Here is a 19,048-nt window from a genome sequence, read left to right as displayed (position 1 = left end):
ACACACACACACACACACACACACACACACACACACACACACGGTAGTCTGATCTCCTGAAAAGATCTAGTATACCTTGGTTTTGGACAAAGGGATTGGAAGCCCATCTTCTTGGCCACATTTGCCTAGAGCAAGTGGCCATAAAATTAGGGTGACGGTGAGGAAGGACAAATTTGATCATGGCTCAAATTCTATTCACTTCTATGGTTGTTGAATTTCAGTCTATTTTCCTTTGTTCATTCCTTCCTTCCTTCATTCCTTTCTTCCTTCTTCCCTTTATTCCTTCCCTCCCTCCCCCTCTTCTTGGTTCCTTTGATCCTTCATTCTCTCCCACCCTCCTCTCTTTCCTTTCTCTCTCTGTCAGGACTGAGGCTTGAACTCAGGGTCTGGGCACTGTTCTTTAGCTTTTTATTTCACTCAGAGCTGCTACTCTACTACTTGACCCACAGCTGTACTTCTGGCTCTTTTGGTGGTTCATTGGAGATAAGAATCTCAACGGGTTTTTTCCATTTAACTGGCTAGGCTGGCTTTGAACTGCGATCCTCAGATCTCAGCTTCCTGAGTAGCTAGGATGACAGGCGTGAGCCACTGGTGCCCAGCTAAGAACAGTGTTTTAAGACAAGAAAAATAAAAATAATGTCACAGATTATTCTCATAGCAAACAGAAAGACAAGTGTGTGTCATCTCCAGTGAGATGTCCAGAGAGAATATTAATTCCACTCTGAACTGTGTTGTCAGGCCTGTGGTCCCACTGAGGAGACCAAAGTGCCGTCCAGCCCAGGAGAACTTGCTGTGGAAATGGACGTGTTTCCCGAAGAAGATGCAACTGTGGCCATACAGAACCTACGGAAGGTGATTTTCCCTGTGGATTGTCAGAAGGAGCACGTGATTCCTGCCCCTACTTTGTCCAGAATAGCCATCATAGAATATACCAGAAACCAAGTATGGAAAGACCACAAGGGCAGAGTCTTACACAAAGATACAGAGCTGGGCATTGGAGGCGTACACCTCTCATCTTAGCTGCTCAGGAGGCTGAGATCGGAGGATCTTGGTTCGAGGCCAGCCTGGGCAGGAAAGGCCGTGAGGCTCTTATCTTCAAGGAAGCAGCCAAAATCAGAAGTGGAGGTGTGACTCAAGTGATAGAGTACCAACCTTGAGTGAAAAAATCAAGTGAGAGCATAAGGCCTTGAGTTCAAGCCCCAGTACTGTCACAAATTGTTTTCAATAAATATATATAATGTATAGTCTAACATATATAATATGCAATATATAGCCTAACATATATAATAGTCTAATATATATTATACAATCTAATATTAATATATAGTCTAACATAAAATATATAGTATAACATATGACATATAATATATAGCCTAATATATACTATATAGTCTAACATACATAATATGCAATACATAGTCTAACATACATAATAGTCTAATATATAATATACAGTTTAATATATAATGTGTAGTCTAACAAAAAAGTATAGTGTAGCATATGATATATAATATGTATCCTAATATATAATATATATCCTAATATATAACATATAACCTAATATATAATATATACTGTAATATATGATATATAGTCTAGCATATATAAGTAATATATAGCCTAACACATACAATATATACATCTATAATATGTAATACATACTCTAACACATATAATATACACACATGTATCATCTAACATGTAGCATATATAATGTATAGTCTAACATATGATATATAGTCTAACATGTATAATATATAATGTAATCTAACATATATAATATGCAATTATAGTCTAACAGGTATAATAGTCTAATATGTGCTATATACGCTAACATATATATGGTCTAACATTGGAAGTCGGACCGTTCTTTGTTGTGGTGCGTGTGTGTGTACTGTAGAATGTCCAGCAGTGTCTTTGCTCTGTAATGACTCCATACCACGAGTAGCTCCCAAGTTGGGATCATTTGAAAATATCTCTATAGATATTACCAAAATGCACAACATCAGTGCGATGCAATCGGCACGCCCCAGTCTCCTATGAGATAGCTACAAAGCTCAGTGTCAGTAGAAGGAACAGCCTACTTGGTATCTGGCTTTTGTAATCAGGTGGTGGTGTGTAGAAAGGAAAAGACTGGAGACTCTGTGTGTGTGTGTGTGTGTGTGTGTGTGTGTGTGCCAGTACTGGGACTTGAACTCAGGACCTGTCCCTCTCCTTTGACTTTTTTCTGGCCGGTGCTCTACCATTTGAACCACACTTCCCCTCTGGCTTTTGTTTTTGTTTTGTGGGTGGACTCCCAGAAAAAAGAGTCTCTCAGATTGGTCTGCTCCGGGGCTGGTTTTGAACCGGGATCCTCCCATCTCAGCCTCCTGAGTCGCTAGCATGGCAGGCCCGAGCCACCAGCGTCTGGCTGTGATGGCATCCTCACCCGCCCTGCTGTGTGGAGACTTCTCTCGGGAGGTCAGGCTGGCTGACCGAGGACCTGGCCAAGGACCCCCATGGGAGGCCTGCTTTCTCCTCTCCCCCCACCCCACCCCACCCCCCTTTGTCGCTGGCTGATTTCACCCCTAGCAAGTTTAGGGGAACAAGGAGAGAGGTGCCCGCCCCCCCTCCTCTCGGTGAGGCAGAGTCCTGGCGAGTGAGACCCCTCTCCCTTCACTCTCCCGTGCAGAAGTCCGACGCTGTCAGCGTGCTCTCCGAGTGCAGCACGGTGGATCTACACCACGGCATGGGGACTTTACCGAGAATGGCTCCCCCCAAAAAGCAGCCGCAGAGATGTCTGCCCAAAGGTAAGCGGCCATGCGCGGCCGCACAACTCACTCTTTTGAGTAGATTTTCTCTTCTTTGTCGCATCAGGAGAGCCTTCCTTCCTTCCCCCCTTCCTCCCTTGGCGAGCGTCTGCCGTATGCTAAGCCCGCCACATGGCGCCCGCTGCAAAGCACTGTGGGTAATGGCCGAGCCGAGATCACGTGGGCGAGCGTCTGCCGGGTGCTAAGCCCGCCACATGGCGCCCCGCCGCAAAGCATGATGGGTACCGGGTGAGGAAAGCCGACAATCAACATGGCGCCCGCGGCGGAGCACTGTGGGTAATGGCCGAGCCGAGATCACGTGGGCGAGCGTCTGCCATGTGCTAAGCCCGCAACATGGCGCCCCGCCGCAAAGCATTATGGGTACCGGGTGAGGAAAGCCTACAATCAACATGGCGCCCACAGCGGAGCACTGTGGGTAATGGCCAAGCCGAGATCACGTGGGCGAGCGTCTGCCTTGTGCTAAGCCCGCCACATGGTGCCCACTGCAAAGCACTGTGGGTAATGGCCAAGCCGAGATCACGTGGGCGAGCGTCTGCCGTGTGCTAAGCCCGCAACATGGCGCCCACTGCAAAGCATCATGGGTACCAGGTGAGAAAGCCTAGACCAGGTGGGACAGCGTCTGCCATGAACGATAGGGAGTCAACATGGCGCCCACGGCAGAGCACTGTGGGTAATGGCCAAGCCGAGATCACGTGGGCGAGCGTCTGCCGGGTGCTAAGCCCGCCACATGGCGCCCCGCCGCAAAGCATGATGGGTACCGGGTGAGGAAAGCCGACAATCAACATGGCGCCCGCGGCGGAGCACTGTGGGTAATGGCCGAGCCGAGATCACGTGGGCGAGCGTCTGCCGGGTGCTAAGCCCGCCACATGGCGCCCCGCCGCAAAGCATGATGGGTACCAGGTGAGAAAGCCTAGACCAGGCGGGACAGCGTCTGCCACGCGATAGGGAGTCAACATGGCGCCCACGGCAGAGCACTGTGGGTAATGGCCAAGCCGAGATCACGTGGGCGAGCATCTGCCTTGTGCTAAGCCCGCCACATGGTGCCCACTGCAAAGCACTGTGGGTAATGGCCAAGCCGAGATCACGTGGGCGAGCATCTGCCGTGTGCTAAGCCCGCCGCAAAGCATCATGGGTACCAGGTGAGAAAGCCTGGGTCACGTGGGCGAGCGCCTGCCATGTGCTAAGCCATCTCTATACACGGTCAGCAGTCATTTCTGATGATTCGGTTTTATCTATTATTTATTTGTTATTTTTAATTCTTCCCGGTGGTGGGTCTTTGGCCGGCCGCTCTCCCACTGGGAGTGGCCACAGCGCCACTTCCGGTTTCCCGGTGGGGGGGGGTTTCATGGAAGTGAAGAAGTCTCATGGACTTCCCGATGCCCCCGGCGGGGCTGGCTTCGAACCCGGATCCTCCTGAGTGGCTGGCTGGGCTTCTTCCTCCCTCAGGTCTCAGCTGGTGCTTCCGCTGCTGTGGCCGACGCAAGGGCGGCTCGCCCTGGACGGTGTGGTGGAGCCTGCGGAAAACCTGCTACCAAATCGTGAAGCACAGCTGGTTCGAGAGCTTCATCATCTTCGTGATCCTGCTGAGCAGTGGCACTCTGGTGGGGAAACCTGGCTTCCTGAGCCTGGCTGGGCAGCGTGGGAGCTGAGGGAACCTGGCGGGGGGGGGGTGGGGGTGGGGGTGGGGGGGAGGCACCTGAAAAATGTGGGGAGGAAAAAAAAATGTGGGCCTGAGAAATGTGGGGTTAGAGTTGGAGGGTCACCTATCCAGTTTCCAGGGCCTGGAAAATGTGGGGAGACCCAGAAACAGGGTTAGAGTTGGAGGGTCACCCAGTTTCCAGGGCCTGGAAAATGTGGGGAGACCCAGAAACAGGGTTAGAGTTGGAGGGTCACCCAGTTTCCAGGGCCTGAAAAATGTGGGGAGACCCAGAAACAGGGTTAGAGTTGGAGGGTCACCCAGTTTCCAGGGCCTGGAAAATGTGGGGAGACCCAGAAATGTGGGGTTAGAGTTGGAGAGTCACCCATCCAGTTTCCAGGGCCTGAATAATGTGACAGGGAGACCCAGAAATGTGGGGTTAGAGTTGGAGAGTCACCCATCCAGTTTCCAGGGCCTGAATAATGTGACAGGGAGACCCAGAAATGTGGGGTTAGAGTTGGAGAGTCACCCACCCAGTTTCCAGGGCCTGAATAATGTGGGTAGACCAGAAATGTGGGGTTAGAGTTGGAGGGTCACCCACCCAGTTTCCAGGGCCTGAAAAATGTGGGGGGAGACCCAGAAACGGGGTTAGAGTTGGAGGGTCACCCAGTTTCCAGGGCCGGAATAATGTGGGGAGACCAGAAACGGGGTTAGAGTTGGAGGGCCACCCAGTTTGCAGAGTCATTCCATCTGGGAGCTCTCTCCGGCCTGTGGGGGGTGGGGGAAAGAATAACTTAGGCTAGCAGCCCAAAGGGACTTCTAGGCTGGGCCCCAGCCACTCAGGAGGCTGAGATTTGAGGCTCGTGGTTCAAAGCCAGCCCGGGCAGGAAAGTCTGTGAGCCTCGGGTCTGCCATTAGCTAGCAAAAAGTTGGAAATGGAGGTGTGATGTGAATGGTAGCGCGCTAGCCAGCTTTGGGTGTAAAAGCTAAGAGACGGTGCGCAGGCTCTGAGTTCAAGCCCCAGTAATGGGTCAGAAGAGGACGTGAATGGAGGAGGAGAAGGAGGGGGAAGAGGAGGAGGAGGAGGAGGAGGAGGAGGAGGAGGAGGAGGAGGAGGAGGAGGAGGAGGAGGGGAGGGGAAGGAGGAGGAGGGGGGGGAGGAGGAACAACTTTGCACACTTTCAATGCGCTCTCTCGCTGCAGGTGTTCGAGGACGTCAACCTCAACAAGCAAGGGAAGATCCAGGAGTTCCTCAACTGCACGGACAACATTTTCACCTTCATCTTCATCTTGGAGATGGGTCTCAAGTGGGTGGCCTTCGGATTCGGCAAGTATTTTACCAGTGCCTGGTGCTGGCTGGATTTCATCATTGTGATCGTGAGTGGATGAACTCTGCGTCCTCAGCAGGCGGGGGTCAGGGGGGAGGAGGAGGGAGGGAGGGGAGGAGGGAAAGGAGGAGGGGGAGGAGGAAGAGATGGTGGAGGAGGAGGAGGAAGAGGAGGAAAAGATGGAGGAGGAGGAGGAAGAGATGAAGGAAGGGGAGGAGATGGAGGAGGAGGAAATGGAGGAGGAGGAGGAGGAAGAGGAGGGGATGAAGGAGGGGAGGAGGAGGGGGAGGAGGAGAAGATGGAGGAGGGGAGGAGGGGGTAGTAGGAGGAGGGAGAGGAAAAGGAGGGAAAGGAGGATGGTGAGGAGGGGGAGGAAGAGGAGGAAGAGATGAAGAAAGAGGAGGAGGAGGAGATGGAGGAGGAGGAGGAAGAGGAGGAGATGAAGGAGGGGAGGAGGAGAAGGGGGAGGAGGAGCAGGAAGAGGAGGAGGAGGAGGAGAGGGAAGAGGAGGGGATGAAGGAGGGCCAGAGGAGGAGGGGGGAGGAGGAACAGGAAGAGGAGGAGGAGGAGGAGAAGGAGGAGGAGGAGGGGATGAAGGAGGGAAGGGGGAGGAGGGGTGAGGAGGAGCAGGAAGAGGAGGAGGAGGAGGAGGTGGAGAAGGGGAGGTGGAGTAGGGGGGAGGGCAAGGAGGAGGAGAGGGAGGAGGCGGAGGGAGGAGGAGGAGACTTGCTCTTTCTCTCCTCTGTTTGTCTCCAGATCTCTGTGCCCAGTGGCCTTTGCGTCCACCCGATCCCCATGGGATGTTCAGGAGTTGGGGGGCCCGGATGCTCTGGGCCCGTCGCTCACACACTGACATTGGTCCAGTCGCCACCCCAACCCTCCGCCTCCCACTTAATTCTCTCTACAAGCACTCTCTGTCTCGTGGGGACTGGAAGTGGTTTTGAATATCCTCTTTTCCTCTCTCCTGCCTGCTTTTCCTTCCTTTCTTGGTTTCTTCCCTTCTCTTTCTTCCTTTCTTTTCCTTCCTCCCTTCTGTTCTTCCTTCTTTTGTCTCTTCCTCCCTTCTTCCTCTTTTGTTCCTTCCTTTCTATTCTTTCCTTCCTGCATCCCTTCCTTCCTTTTCTCCCTCCCTCCCTCCCTCCCTCCCTCCCTCCCTCCCTCCCTCCCTCCCTCCCTCCCTCCCTCCCTCCCTTCTTCCCTCCCTCCCTCCCTACGTTTCTTCTTTCCTTCCCTCCTCCATTCTCTCCTTCCTTGCTTCCCTCTCTCTTTGTGCTGGTACTGGGGATTGAACTCAGGGCCTGGGTGCTCTCCCTCTCTCTTTAGTATAGTTTGCTCAATGCTAAGGTTCTACCACTTGAGCTACAAAAAGCATCTGGCTTTTTGCTGGTCAGTTAGAAAGAGTCTCTTAGAGTTGTCTGCCTGGGCTGGCTTTGAACCACGATCCTGGGTGGCTTGGGTGACAGGCGTGAGCCCCCCCCCCCCCCCCCCGTGCCCCGGCTCTGCCCCCAAGCTCAACATGAGTTTTCTCAGGAAGTAGACAGAAGTTTATGAGCTGGGCATTGATGGCTCACACCTGTCACCCAAGATCCCTCAGGAGGCTGAGATCTGAGGATGGAGGTTCAAATCCACCCCTTAGTCCAAGGGTGGGGGGGGTAGAGCGGAAACCTCTGCGAGATACTCTTATTGCCAATGAACCCACAAAGGGCCAAGTTCAAAGCCAACCCGGGCAGAAAAATCCCAGAGACTCTTGGATTTCAGGGACTCCCCTAAAAAATTGAAAAGGGGGAGGCGTGGCTCCAGTGGTAGAACACCAACCTTGAGCGACACGGCCCCAGGCTCCAGGCCTTGAGTTCAAGGACTGGGGCAAAATAAATGAATAAACAATGCACAGAGAAACACCTGCATCAACAAGCACATGCAACAATGATCGCACAAGCAGATCAATGCATAAATGAACGCATACACAAATAAATGCATACACAAATGCATAAATAAATAGAAGAGGGCTCTGAGGTTCTAGGGGGGGCTCTCTCAGCCCCCCCCAGCAGGGACATTTATAGCCTCTTTCTCTCCCCTCAGGTGTCTGTGGTGAGTCTCATCGATTTAAAGAGCTGGAGATCTTTCCGGACCCTCCGAGCGCTCAGGCCCTTGCGGGCGCTGTCTCAGTTTGAAGGAATGAAGGTAGCATGCATTTGTTCAGGTGGAGGGGTAGGAGTTCAGCTCACGGGGGAAAGGCGGGGAAACCCGGTTGCTGTCGGTGAGTGGGGTGGGGGACTGGATTTGAACCCAGGGCCCGGGCACTGTCCCTGATCTTCTTTGGCTTAAGGCTAGCGCTCTACCACTTGAACCACACATGGCGGCACTTGCGGTTCTCTGGTGGTTCCTTGGAGATGAGAGTCTCACAGACTTTTCTACCTGGGCTCCACGTGAACACCGATCCTCTAGATCTCAGCCTCCCGAGAAGCCGGGGATGACGCGCGTGGGCCCCAGGTGCTCGGGTGTCACGGGATGCTTTTCAAGTGACTCTGAAGCACAGTAGGAGCGGGGAGGCGGGGGGGGGGGGCAGGAATTGCCACGGCGTTGGGAATGGAAATCCAGACATATTTCTCGGGCCCACCTGGGAAGATGGGGCCTTTCGTCGGCGCTGGTGGCTCGCGCCTGTCACCCTAGCAACTCAGGAGGGAGGCTGAGATCTGGAGGATCGCGGTTCAAAGCCAGCCTGGGTCAGGGAAGTCCGTGCCACTCTCATCTCCAGTGAAACCACCGGGAAACCGGAAGTGGCGCCATTGATGGCTCAACGTGGTAGAGCGCCAGCCTTGATCTGAAGAACTCAGGGACAGTGCCCAGGCCCCGAGTTCAAGTCCCGCCACTGACCAAACAAAATAAGTTTTTTTTTTTGTCTCGAGGCAAAAATTAATGCTTTTTCTTTCCTATTTTTCTCTGGAGGTGGTGGTCAACGCGCTCATCGGCGCCATACCGGCGATTCTGAACGTGCTGCTCGTGTGTCTCATTTTCTGGCTCATATTTTGCATCCTGGGAGTCAACTTCTTTTCCGGAAAGTTTGGGAGGTGCATTAACGGCACAGATATAAACCAATACATAAATTCCACCGACGTTGCCAACCGTACCCAGTGTGAGAACAGCAGCTACCAATGGAGGAACCCCCCCGTGAACTTCGACAACGTGGGGATGGCCTACCTTGCGCTGCTCCAGGTGGTAAGCACCCCCTCTTCCTCACCTGTGGGAACCCCAAACCATCCCTCAGCCTTGTGCCATTGACCCATGCTTGTTGTCTCAGCGGACTTGGGACGCTCGAGATAGGAAGATGATGGTTCTAAACCAGCCTGGGCAGGAACGTCCTTGAGACTCTTCCCTTCGGTGAACAACCCCCCCCCCCCCGCCCCGCTTCCTTCCACCCCTCAAATGCGCACATGGAGGGTAACGGCTCAAGTGGGAGAGCACCAGCTCAGGAGCAGAAGTAAGCCAAACAAACGAGAGTGTGAGGCCCTGAGTTCGAGCCCCAGGATCGACACACAGACACACACAAAAGCCAAAGCCAAACAAAGGCCTAGGCTCCTCCATCTTGTCCCCTTCACCCCCTTTCTTGATCTCCAGCTTCCTGGGATAAAATGACCAAATGCCACGGCCTGATGAGAGAGGTTCAGTGGTCCTGTGAGGATATTGAGTTGCCATCTCAATTCTTCTTTCTTTCTTTTTGCCAGTCCTGGGCCTTGAACTCAGGGCCTGGGTTCTGTCCCTGAGCTTCTTTGTGCTCAAGGCTAGCACTCTACCACGGGAGCCACAGCGCCACTTTTGGCTTTTTCTGTGTTATGTGGTGCTGAGGAATCGAACCCAGGGCTTCATGCATGCCAGGCGAGCACTCTACCACTAAGCCGCATTCCCAGATTCCCCCCACCCCCCCATCTGAATTCTTCATGGGCATCTCAATGGATCCTGGAATCACCCCTGCACCGAGTCTCTCTAGCTAGGGGTTGAGTGCTGGTCCTCAATCCCTCAGGTCCCTTCAGGAGCTATCTGACCCTCTGTCCTCTGACCTCTAACCTTGCCAGAAAGGAAGCAGATGTCAGGGAGAGCAAAGGCTGGGTTCTCGACCATTTGAGCCACACACTTCCGCTTCTGGCTTGTTTGCAGGCTCATTAAGAGTCTCGTGGACGTTCCTGCCCAGGCTGGCTTTGAACTGTGATCATCCAGATCTCAGCCTCTTCTATACATAGCTAGGATGACAGGAAGGAGCCGCCAGTGTTCCTTTACTACCATCCTGGCAAAATGGAGTGTGGTCTTGATTTGCCCCCTGCTTCCACTGGGCCTGGCTGGCTTTACCACAGCCCGGGTGGGAGGGTAATAGTTCTCCAGGTCTACCCACGTCCCCGTGTTTCTGTCACAGGCCACCTACAAGGGCTGGTTGGACATCATGGATGCTGCTGTTGACTCTCAAGGGGTGAGTGTGTGTTCTACCATGTCATGGAATGTTGGGGGTCAAACTAGGGTTATTTGTCATGCATCACACACGTGAGACAGTCCCAAACTCTCTGCACCATAATTCCAGCATTCTCTGCATTGTGGTGTTGTTTTCTTTTTTGGGGGTGGGGGTGGTGGTGGTGATGGAGGGGGCGGGAACAAAAATGATGAAATACGACTACCTCATGAAAAAGGTAAGGATGCGTTCGTTTGTGAGGCTCCCCTAGCTGAATTTTCTCTGCAGTTTCAGTTTTCGTTCTCTATGCTGGATGGGGGGGCGGGGGAGGCGGGGGGGAAATCAATGAAGGCAGAAGGAGCATGCTTCTTGTCCTAGCCACTTAGGAGGCTGAGATCATGAGGATTGTGGTTCAAAGACAGCCCGGGACAGAAAAGTTGACTAGACTCTTATCTCTAATGAACCAACAAAAAAACAAAACAAAAGCTGCAGAGAAATGCCTGGGTTTTCTAGAACATGTCATGGGGTTGCCTTCTTTTTTCTTCAATAATAGTTTCTTTTGGGGCTGGGAATATGGCCTCGTGGTAGAGTGCTTGACTCGCATACATGAAGCCCTGGGTTCGATTCCTCAGCACCACATGTATAGAAAAAGCCGGAAGTGGCGCTGTGGCTCACGTGGCAGAGTGCTAGCCTTGAGTACAAAGAAGCTCAGGGACAGTGCTCAGGCTCTGAGTTCAAGCCCCAGGACTGGCAAAAAAAAAAATAATCGTTTCTTTTTCCACCCTCTCTCTCACTGAAATAAAACAAAAACAAACAAACCTGCGACAGAAAGAACAGCAGCCGAAGTTTGAGGCGAATGTGTACGCTTACATTTACTTCGTGGTGTTTATCATCTTCGGCTCCTTCTTCACCCTCAACCTCTTCATTGGCGTCATCATCGACAACTTCAACCAACAGCAGAAAAAGATAAGTGTGCAAGGCCCTTGGCCTTGAAACCTCAATGGAATAATAGAATTGCACGATAAGCGACAGACTAGAATTTATACCAAGTGTATACGTTATAATGTAAATAACATACGATACATGAGCGAATACACATAATCTGTCCCACAAAATAAGTAATAAATACTGTTACACACATGTATAATGTATGTAGAATGTAGGATATATAATATATCTCACATGACATATATTATCTGTAAATGAATATGTTACATGTGTGCATGTAATTATATGTAATATAACATATACACACCTTATGATATATCACTATAATCTATATATCTATCCTGTATCACACATGCTATATATACTATAAGATGTAGGTATGATATCAATTAGGTTAAAATGAATATCAACTACAGAAATCATACTTTATATAAACCATAATTATACATTGTAATTCATTGAGAATTTGATTATAGTCCATCAATATAGCTGCTCAAATTCCATCAGTGGGTACATTCCATCCGTATTGATGGGCTATAATTCCAACCTAGGCTGTTGTGTAGATCTGCTGAAAGACAGAAAAGGAGCTTTTCATCCAGGCCTGGAAGACACCATGAAAATGAGGGGTAAAACAAAGCCCAGCGCCGGTGGCTCAACGCTGTCATCTGAAGGATCGAGGTTCAAAGCCAACCCAGGGCAGGAACATCTGGGAGACTCTGACCTCCAATGAACCACCAGAAAACCGGAAGTGGCGCTGTGGCTCAAAGTGGTAGAGCGCTGGCCTTGAGCTGAAGAGCTCAGGGACAGCGCCTAGGCCCTGAGTTCAAGCCCCAGGACTGACACAGAAAGAAAGAGTGGGAGTGAGCGAGCAAGCGAGTGACAGAAAAAGAGAGAGAGAGAGGAAGGAAAAAAGAGAAGGAGGGGAGCAAAAAGAATTCTGCTCCCTTTTAAGTGACATTTTAGTGATTTTCTCTCTACATTTTCAGAAATGAAGAAAACCTAGCTCGATAGTGAAGATACTTAAGTTTTTCTCTCCCCCCCTTAAGAACGGGTCTGGATTTTTTGTTCATTTTTGATGTTAGTCCTGGGGCTTGAACTCAGGGCCTGGGCACTGTCTCTGAACTCTTTTGCTCAAGGCTGAGCCACAGAGCCACTTTTGATTTTTGCTGGTTCATTGGAGATAAAGAGTCTCATAGATGTTCCTGCCCTGGGCTGGCTTTGAACCCTGATCTTCCAGATCTCAGCCTCCTGAGTAGCTGGGATGACAGGCGTGAGCTATCTGTGTCCAGCTGTCCTTCCCCACCCCCCCGCCCACTTTAAAGCTACTTGTTTTCAGCTCTACCCTGGCTTATGGCTGCTTCGATTTCTGATTGGAATTTTAGGACCGGTTGATAGAATTGTAATGTAACTTGAAAATTAGTCCTAAAGATGCAAAAGTCTATGGCAATTTATAGATATAGGCATATCTATCTATCTATCTATCTATCTATCCATCCATCCAGCCCACACTCTACCTGAAACTGTTAAAAAATAATCAGCTCTCATGTTTTCCGTGTACCTAGGTGGCCAGGACATTTTTATGACAGAAGAGCAGAAGAAATACTATAATGCAATGAAAAAGTTAGGAACCAAAAAGCCTCAAAAACCCATCCCAAGGCCGCTGGTGAGAGCGAGTGGATCGTGTGTGTGTGTGTGTGTGTGTGTGTGTGTGTGTGTGTGTGTGTGTTTGTGTGTGTGTGTGTGAGCGCGCGTGTGCACCCACATGCCGGTTCTGGGCTTGAACTCGGGCCTTTTGCTTTTGCTTAGCTTGTATTTTCACTCAAGGCTGGTGCACTACCGCTTGATCTATGCCTCCCTTCTGGTTTTGTTTTGCTCTTGCTGGATAATCAGAGAGAAGCATCTCTTGATCTCTTCTGCCCAGGCTGGCTTTGAACCGCAATCCTCTAGATCTCAGCCTCCTGTGTGGCTGAGATGACAGGCGTGAGCCGCTGCTGCCTGGTTTTGGTTAGCGTTTCAAAGCAAACTGCCTTACCTACAGGAAAGCACAGATTTTGGTACCTTTTTTATTCCTGCCAGTCCTGGGCTTGAACTCAGGGCCTGGGCACTCTCCCTGAGCTTCTATTGCTCAAGGCTAGCACTCTACCACTTGAGCCACAGCACCACTTCTGGCTTTTTTCTGGGTATGTGGTGCTGAGGAATCGAACCCAGGGCTTCCTGCATGCTAGGCAAGTACTGTCCCAGTGAGCCACCTTCCCAGGCCTTTGGTACCTTTAAAAAATATTGTTTGGGGCATGGATGTTATTTTATTCTTCCTCAATGATGATCAGTAATTTCTTCTCCTCCTTCCCCATTTCCTCCCCCTCCTCTGCCTCCTTCTTCTTCCTCTTCTTCCTCGTCCTCCTCCTCCTCCTCTCTCCTCAGAACCCATGTCAAGGCTTCGTGTTTGACGTGGTCACCCACAAGGTGTTCGACGTCATCATCATGACCCTCATTGTCCTCAACATGATAATCATGATGGTGGAGTCCAACAACCAGCCCCACACCAAAGTGGTCCTCGACCACCTCAATACGGCCTTTGTGGTCATCTTCACCATCGAGTGTCTCGTCAAAATCTTCGCTCTGAGGCAGTACTACTTCACCAATGGCTGGAACTTATTTGATTGTGTGGTCGTGGTCCTTTCTATTATTAGTAAGTAACTATTGCCCACCGTCCATGCTAGACTTAAAGCTGGACATCGGGGGACTCTGCTCCTGTCACCCTAGCAACTCAGGAGCCTGAGATCTGGAGGGATCAGGGTTCAAAGCCAGCCCAGGCAGGGAAGTCCGTGAGACTCTGATCTCCAAGGAATCCCTAGAAAACTGGAAGTGGAGCCATAGATGGCTCAAAGTGGTAGAGCGCCAGCCTTGAGCAAAAGAGCTCAGAGACAACACCCAGGCCTTGAGTTCAAGACCCAGGACTCAGACACACACACACACACACACACACACACACACACACACACACACACATACACACACACACACACGTAATTTCTTGGGCATGACTGAGCCAATTTAGGGAGAAAGCAGCACCCTTGCTTGTTCTCTTTTGTCATTAGGTGGTGTCAGAAACCTTTTTTTTTTTTAACCAAGTGTGACCCCTAATGGCTTCAGAGGACCCCCCCCCCACCGACACCCAGCCCAAGGCCACGGCAACGCAAGGCAAGCAGGTTCCAGCCATTCCTCCAATATTTGGGCCAAAATGGGACCCCTGGTTTGAGATCCCCGCCTCCCTTGCCTGCAATACAGACAATGAGAGAGCAGGGTAGAGGGACATTTTCGGCCAAATATTCAGCCGTTTTGCCCGAAGCTGCACATCGAGACACCATTTCTTGAACTGTCCACAACCCCACGCTGAAAAGTCACTCCTCCATTGATTTAGCTATGTATTTTGACTTTCCTGAGACCTCGGTTGGACTTGGAAGGAAATGGATGATGGCTGTACAAAAACTCCATAACTACCTCCCTCCCCCACAATTGCCACCAGCTCCTTCCAGATTTATGACCATGATTGGGGTTAAACGCCTCAAAAGAATAAAAAATAATGATAAAGGGCAGGCACCAATGCTCAACGTCTGTCATCCCAGCTACTCAGGAGGATGAGATCTGAGGATCAGAGTTCAAAGCCAGCCCAGGCAGGAAAGTCCGGAAGACTCTTGGCCTTCTGGAGGTGGCATTCTCGTCTGTGGTTATCTCTGATCATAATTTTTTTGTAATCCACGTGATCTTGTAAAAAAAAAAAATCTCATCCCAGCGGGGCCCGGTGTTCACACCGGTGACGTAGCATGCAGAGGCTGGAGTAGGAAGATCTCAAGAGCAAGGCCAAGCCTGGGCAACGTGGTGAGATTCTGTCCCTGAGAACTGAGAGGAAGAGGAAGGGAGAGGGGAGGAAGGGGCGAGGGAGACAGGAGAGAGAGGACAAAGGAGCGTGAAGAAGGAAAGAAAGAAGAAACAGGCACTGGTGGCTCCTGCCTGTCATCCCAATGACTCAGGAGGCTGAGATCTGAGGATCATGGTTCAAAGCCAGACCCTGAGAAGGACAGTCAGTGAGACTCTTATCTGCAATGAAACCAGCAGAAAACCAGAAGTGGCGCTGTGGCTCAAGTGGTGGAGTGCTAGCCTCAAGCAAAAGAAGCTCAGGGACAGCACCCAGGCCCTGAGTTCAAGCCCTATGACTGACCAAAAAAAAAAGGAGGAGGAAGAGAAGGAGAGAGAGGACAGAAAAGAGGAAGAAGAAGAGGAGAGAAAGAAGGAGGAGGAAGGAGAAGATGGAGGAGAGATGATATATTTATTTATTTAAAATACACCTTACTATTTTAAAATATTGTATATAATGTTTAATATGTATTTAATATAATACTTAATAATGATCTATACTTATAATTGTATATATGTACATGCTTAGATATATTTACGTATTTTATAAACTTACATAATTATATATACTTATAGTTATTGGGATACTTAATAATTGTATATACTGATAGTTAATGTAATTGTAGATGCCTAGATATCTTTAAGAATATGTACTTGGGCTGGGAATATGGCCTAGTGGTAAAGTGCTTGCCACAAATCCATGGAGCCCTGGGTTCGATTCCTCAACACTACATATATAGAAAAAGCCGGAAGTGGCGCTGTGGCTCAAGTGGTAGAGTGCTAGCCTTGAGCAAAAAGAAGCCAGGGACAGTGTTCAGGCCCTGAGTTCAAGTCCCAGGACTGGCAAAAAACAAAACAAAACAAAACAAAAGCATATGTACATGTAATACTTAATAATTATCCGTATTTATAATTATGTATGTATATATTTATATATACTTGTGTATTTTATATACTTACAATAATTATAATACTTAACAATTACATATACTTAGTTAATATAATCGCATACATTTATAATTATATGGATTGATAATAACTATATATACTTAATATACTTTATGTACATTTAAAAACAATACCTTAGTAATAATAAAATTATATTAAAAAATAACATTAACCCACCCCAAGAAATGTAGTTTTTACCTGGTTTATGTAAGTATAACCCCTCAGTCCATGACCTTTAGAATAACAATAGAATTATTAAAAAAAAATAAGAACAGAGAAATGAGGGAGAGAGAGAGAGACAGAGACAGAGAGAGACAGAGAGACAGGGCAGACACCTGTGTAAAATGGTGTAGCCTTTGGAAATTATTGTTTGTTAACTGAAAGAATGGAGAGACACTTCCTTCCCCCATTGTAGAAATGACCAAGTCCTGGTTAGAAAAGGTTGGCCCCCACTGAAAGCAAAGGAAGGGGTGACATTGTTCCCCCCCCCCGCTCCCCCCCAAACAAAATGTACGCATTACCTGACTTATAAATGGTAAACCCCTCTGGACAACACCTTAATAATGACAAGAAAATTATATATATGTATGTATATACTTAATAATTATACTTATAATTGTATGCATGTACATGCTGACGTATATACATATGTATTTTAAATGATATGGAAAAATTAAAAGAAAAAGGGGTGGGGGAGCGAATGCACCTCACTGGTATGTTGGAGGTGGGAGTCAGGTTGGGTTTGATCCAGGAAACTCAAGCGTGTCCCTCTCTCCTCTCTTCCCCAGGCACGCTGGTCTCCTATCTGGAGCGCCACGCGATTCCCTTCCTCCGATGCTCTTCCGAATCATCCGCCTGGCCCGCATCGGCCGCATCCTCAGGCTGGTCCGAGGGGCCCGGGGGATTCGAACCCTGCTCTTCGCCCTCATGATGTCCCTGCCTTCCTTGTTCAACATCGGCCTGCTGCTCTTCCTGGTCATGTTCATCTACGCCATCTTCGGCATGAACTGGTTCTCGCAGGTGCCCAGGGCCTCGGGCCTGGATGACATCTTCAACTTCGAGACCTTCGCCGGCAGCATGCTGTGTCTCTTCCAGATCACCACGTCGGCCGGCTGGGACGGCCTCCTGGACCCCATGCTGAGCAGCTCGGCGGTGGGGGACCCCGATCGCCGTCACCTCCGCCTTGTGGCCATCGTCTACTTCGTCAGCTACATCATCATCAGCTTCCTCATCGTGGTCAACATGTACATCGCCGTCATCCTGGAGAACTTCAACACGGCCACCGAGGAGAGCACGGAGCCCCTGGGCGAGGACGACTTCGACCTCTTCTACGAGCTCTGGGAGAAGTTCGACCCCGAGGCCACGCAGTTCATCTCTTACTCGGCCCTGTCCGACTTCGCCGACGCCCTCCCAGAGCCCTTGCGGGTGGCCAAGCCCAACAAGTTCCAGTTCCTGGTGATGGATCTGCCCCTGGTGAGTGGAGACCGTCTGCACTGCATGGATGTTCTCTTCGCCTTCACCACCCGGGTGCTGGGGGACTCCGGGGGCCTGGATACCATGAAGGCCATGATGGAGGAGAAGTTCATGGAGGCCAATCCCTCCCGCCAGCTCTACGAGCCCATCGTCAGCACCACCAAGAGGAGGGAGGAGGAGCAGGGGGCCGCTGTCATCCAGAAAGCCTACCGCAAGCACCTGCTCAGGGCGGCCTCCCAGGTCCGGCCTCCCTCCCCGGCCTCCGCCGCCGCCGTCGCCCTCTGCAATGGAGAGCTGCCCCACGTGGAGCCGGCCAGGGGCAAAGTTCACTACGACTGAGCTGCCTTCAACTACGACTCCGATGGCTGCCTCCCCGGCCCCGCAGCCTGGGCCTCTGGAGTTCCAAGGGCTTTCACTCGGTCATTCTGCTTTGATTGCTCTTATTACTACTACTACTACTACTACTACGGTCGTTGGGATGTTTTGTTGTTGTTCTTAGGTGTTAGTCCTGGGGCTTGAACTCAGGGCCTGGGTGCTGTCCCTGAAATTTGTTTTCTGTTTCTGTCAGGTGTGACTCAGGGCCTATGTGCTGTCCCTGAGCTTTTTATTTGCTTCTGTCAGGTGTGGGTCTTGAACTCTGGGCCTACACACTGTCCCTGAGCTTTTTCTTGTTTCTCTCAGCTGTGGGGCTTGGACTCAGGGTCTATGCACTGTTCTTGACTTTTTTCTTGTTTCTAGCAGCCGTGGGGCTTGAACTCAGGGCCTATGCACTGTCCCTTAGCTTTTTGTTTTTCTTTGTCAGTCCTGGGACTTGAACTCAGGGCCCCTGAGCTTCTTTTCCTCAAGGCTGGCGCTCTACTACTTGAGACACAGCTCTCTGTTTCTAGCATTTTTAGTGGTTCATTAGAGACAAAGAGTCTCATGGACTTTCCTGCCCAGGGCTGGCTTTGAACCGTGATCCTCAGATCTCAGCCTCCCGAGTAGCTAGGATGACAGGCGTGAGCCATTGGCACCCGGCTTTCAGTATTTGTTTTATTTTTTTTTTTAAATAAAGATATAAGAGAAAAGCTCCCTGACTGTTATTACATAGAAAAAAAAGATGCCAAATTGGGGGGGGGGGGGCTGGGCAAAAGATTGTTATCGTCTGCGTGCTTGCAATACAGTTCCCAGTATAGACAAGAGAATCGGACAAGCAAGTCCATGGAAACACTTTTTTTAAAAAAATTAATTAAATTTTGTTGACAAGGTGTTGTGCAAAAGGGGTAGAGTTACATAATAAGGCAGTGAGTACATTTCTTGTGATATCTTACACCCTCGTTTTTCTTTCCCTTCCCTAGATCAGGTAGGCATATGTACAATACCCAGTATACCGAAATCATATACAGTAACCACGTAGCGTAAGCCAAAGGAAATTCACCTAGAACATTAAACGTAACGTCAACAGTAGAATCCTCCGGTGTCCTTCTCTTGGAGCTCTTTTTGCTTATCCTCGTCTTACGTCATCACGGGCACATAGCTGTTGAGCTATTGTGATCCACTGATGGGTCTATTCTAA

General features: G+C 50.0%; 1 protein-coding gene across 1 annotated transcript in view; it reads left to right on the top strand.

Annotated features, from left to right (window-relative positions):
• Scn11a (sodium voltage-gated channel alpha subunit 11) overlaps window positions 1-17,832 on the top strand; it is a 36,469-nt gene extending 18,637 nt beyond the window's left edge. The window contains 12 exon segments of the mRNA XM_048334670.1: window positions 739-852; window positions 2,672-2,789; window positions 4,257-4,411; window positions 5,650-5,823; window positions 7,854-7,955; window positions 8,721-8,990; window positions 10,180-10,233; window positions 11,038-11,175; window positions 12,716-12,820; window positions 13,579-13,846; window positions 16,809-16,838; window positions 16,841-17,832. Coding sequence (XP_048190627.1) covers window positions 739-852; window positions 2,672-2,789; window positions 4,257-4,411; window positions 5,650-5,823; window positions 7,854-7,955; window positions 8,721-8,990; window positions 10,180-10,233; window positions 11,038-11,175; window positions 12,716-12,820; window positions 13,579-13,846; window positions 16,809-16,838; window positions 16,841-17,832 — 2,520 coding nt within the window.
• The last annotated feature ends 1,216 nt before the right edge of the window (window positions 17,833-19,048 follow it).

This window comes from Perognathus longimembris, chromosome 26, assembly GCF_023159225.1.
Source record: "Perognathus longimembris pacificus isolate PPM17 chromosome 26, ASM2315922v1, whole genome shotgun sequence".
Taxonomy (NCBI): Eukaryota; Metazoa; Chordata; class Mammalia; order Rodentia; family Heteromyidae; genus Perognathus; species Perognathus longimembris.
This window is presented reverse-complemented; position numbering and strand designations above follow the sequence as displayed.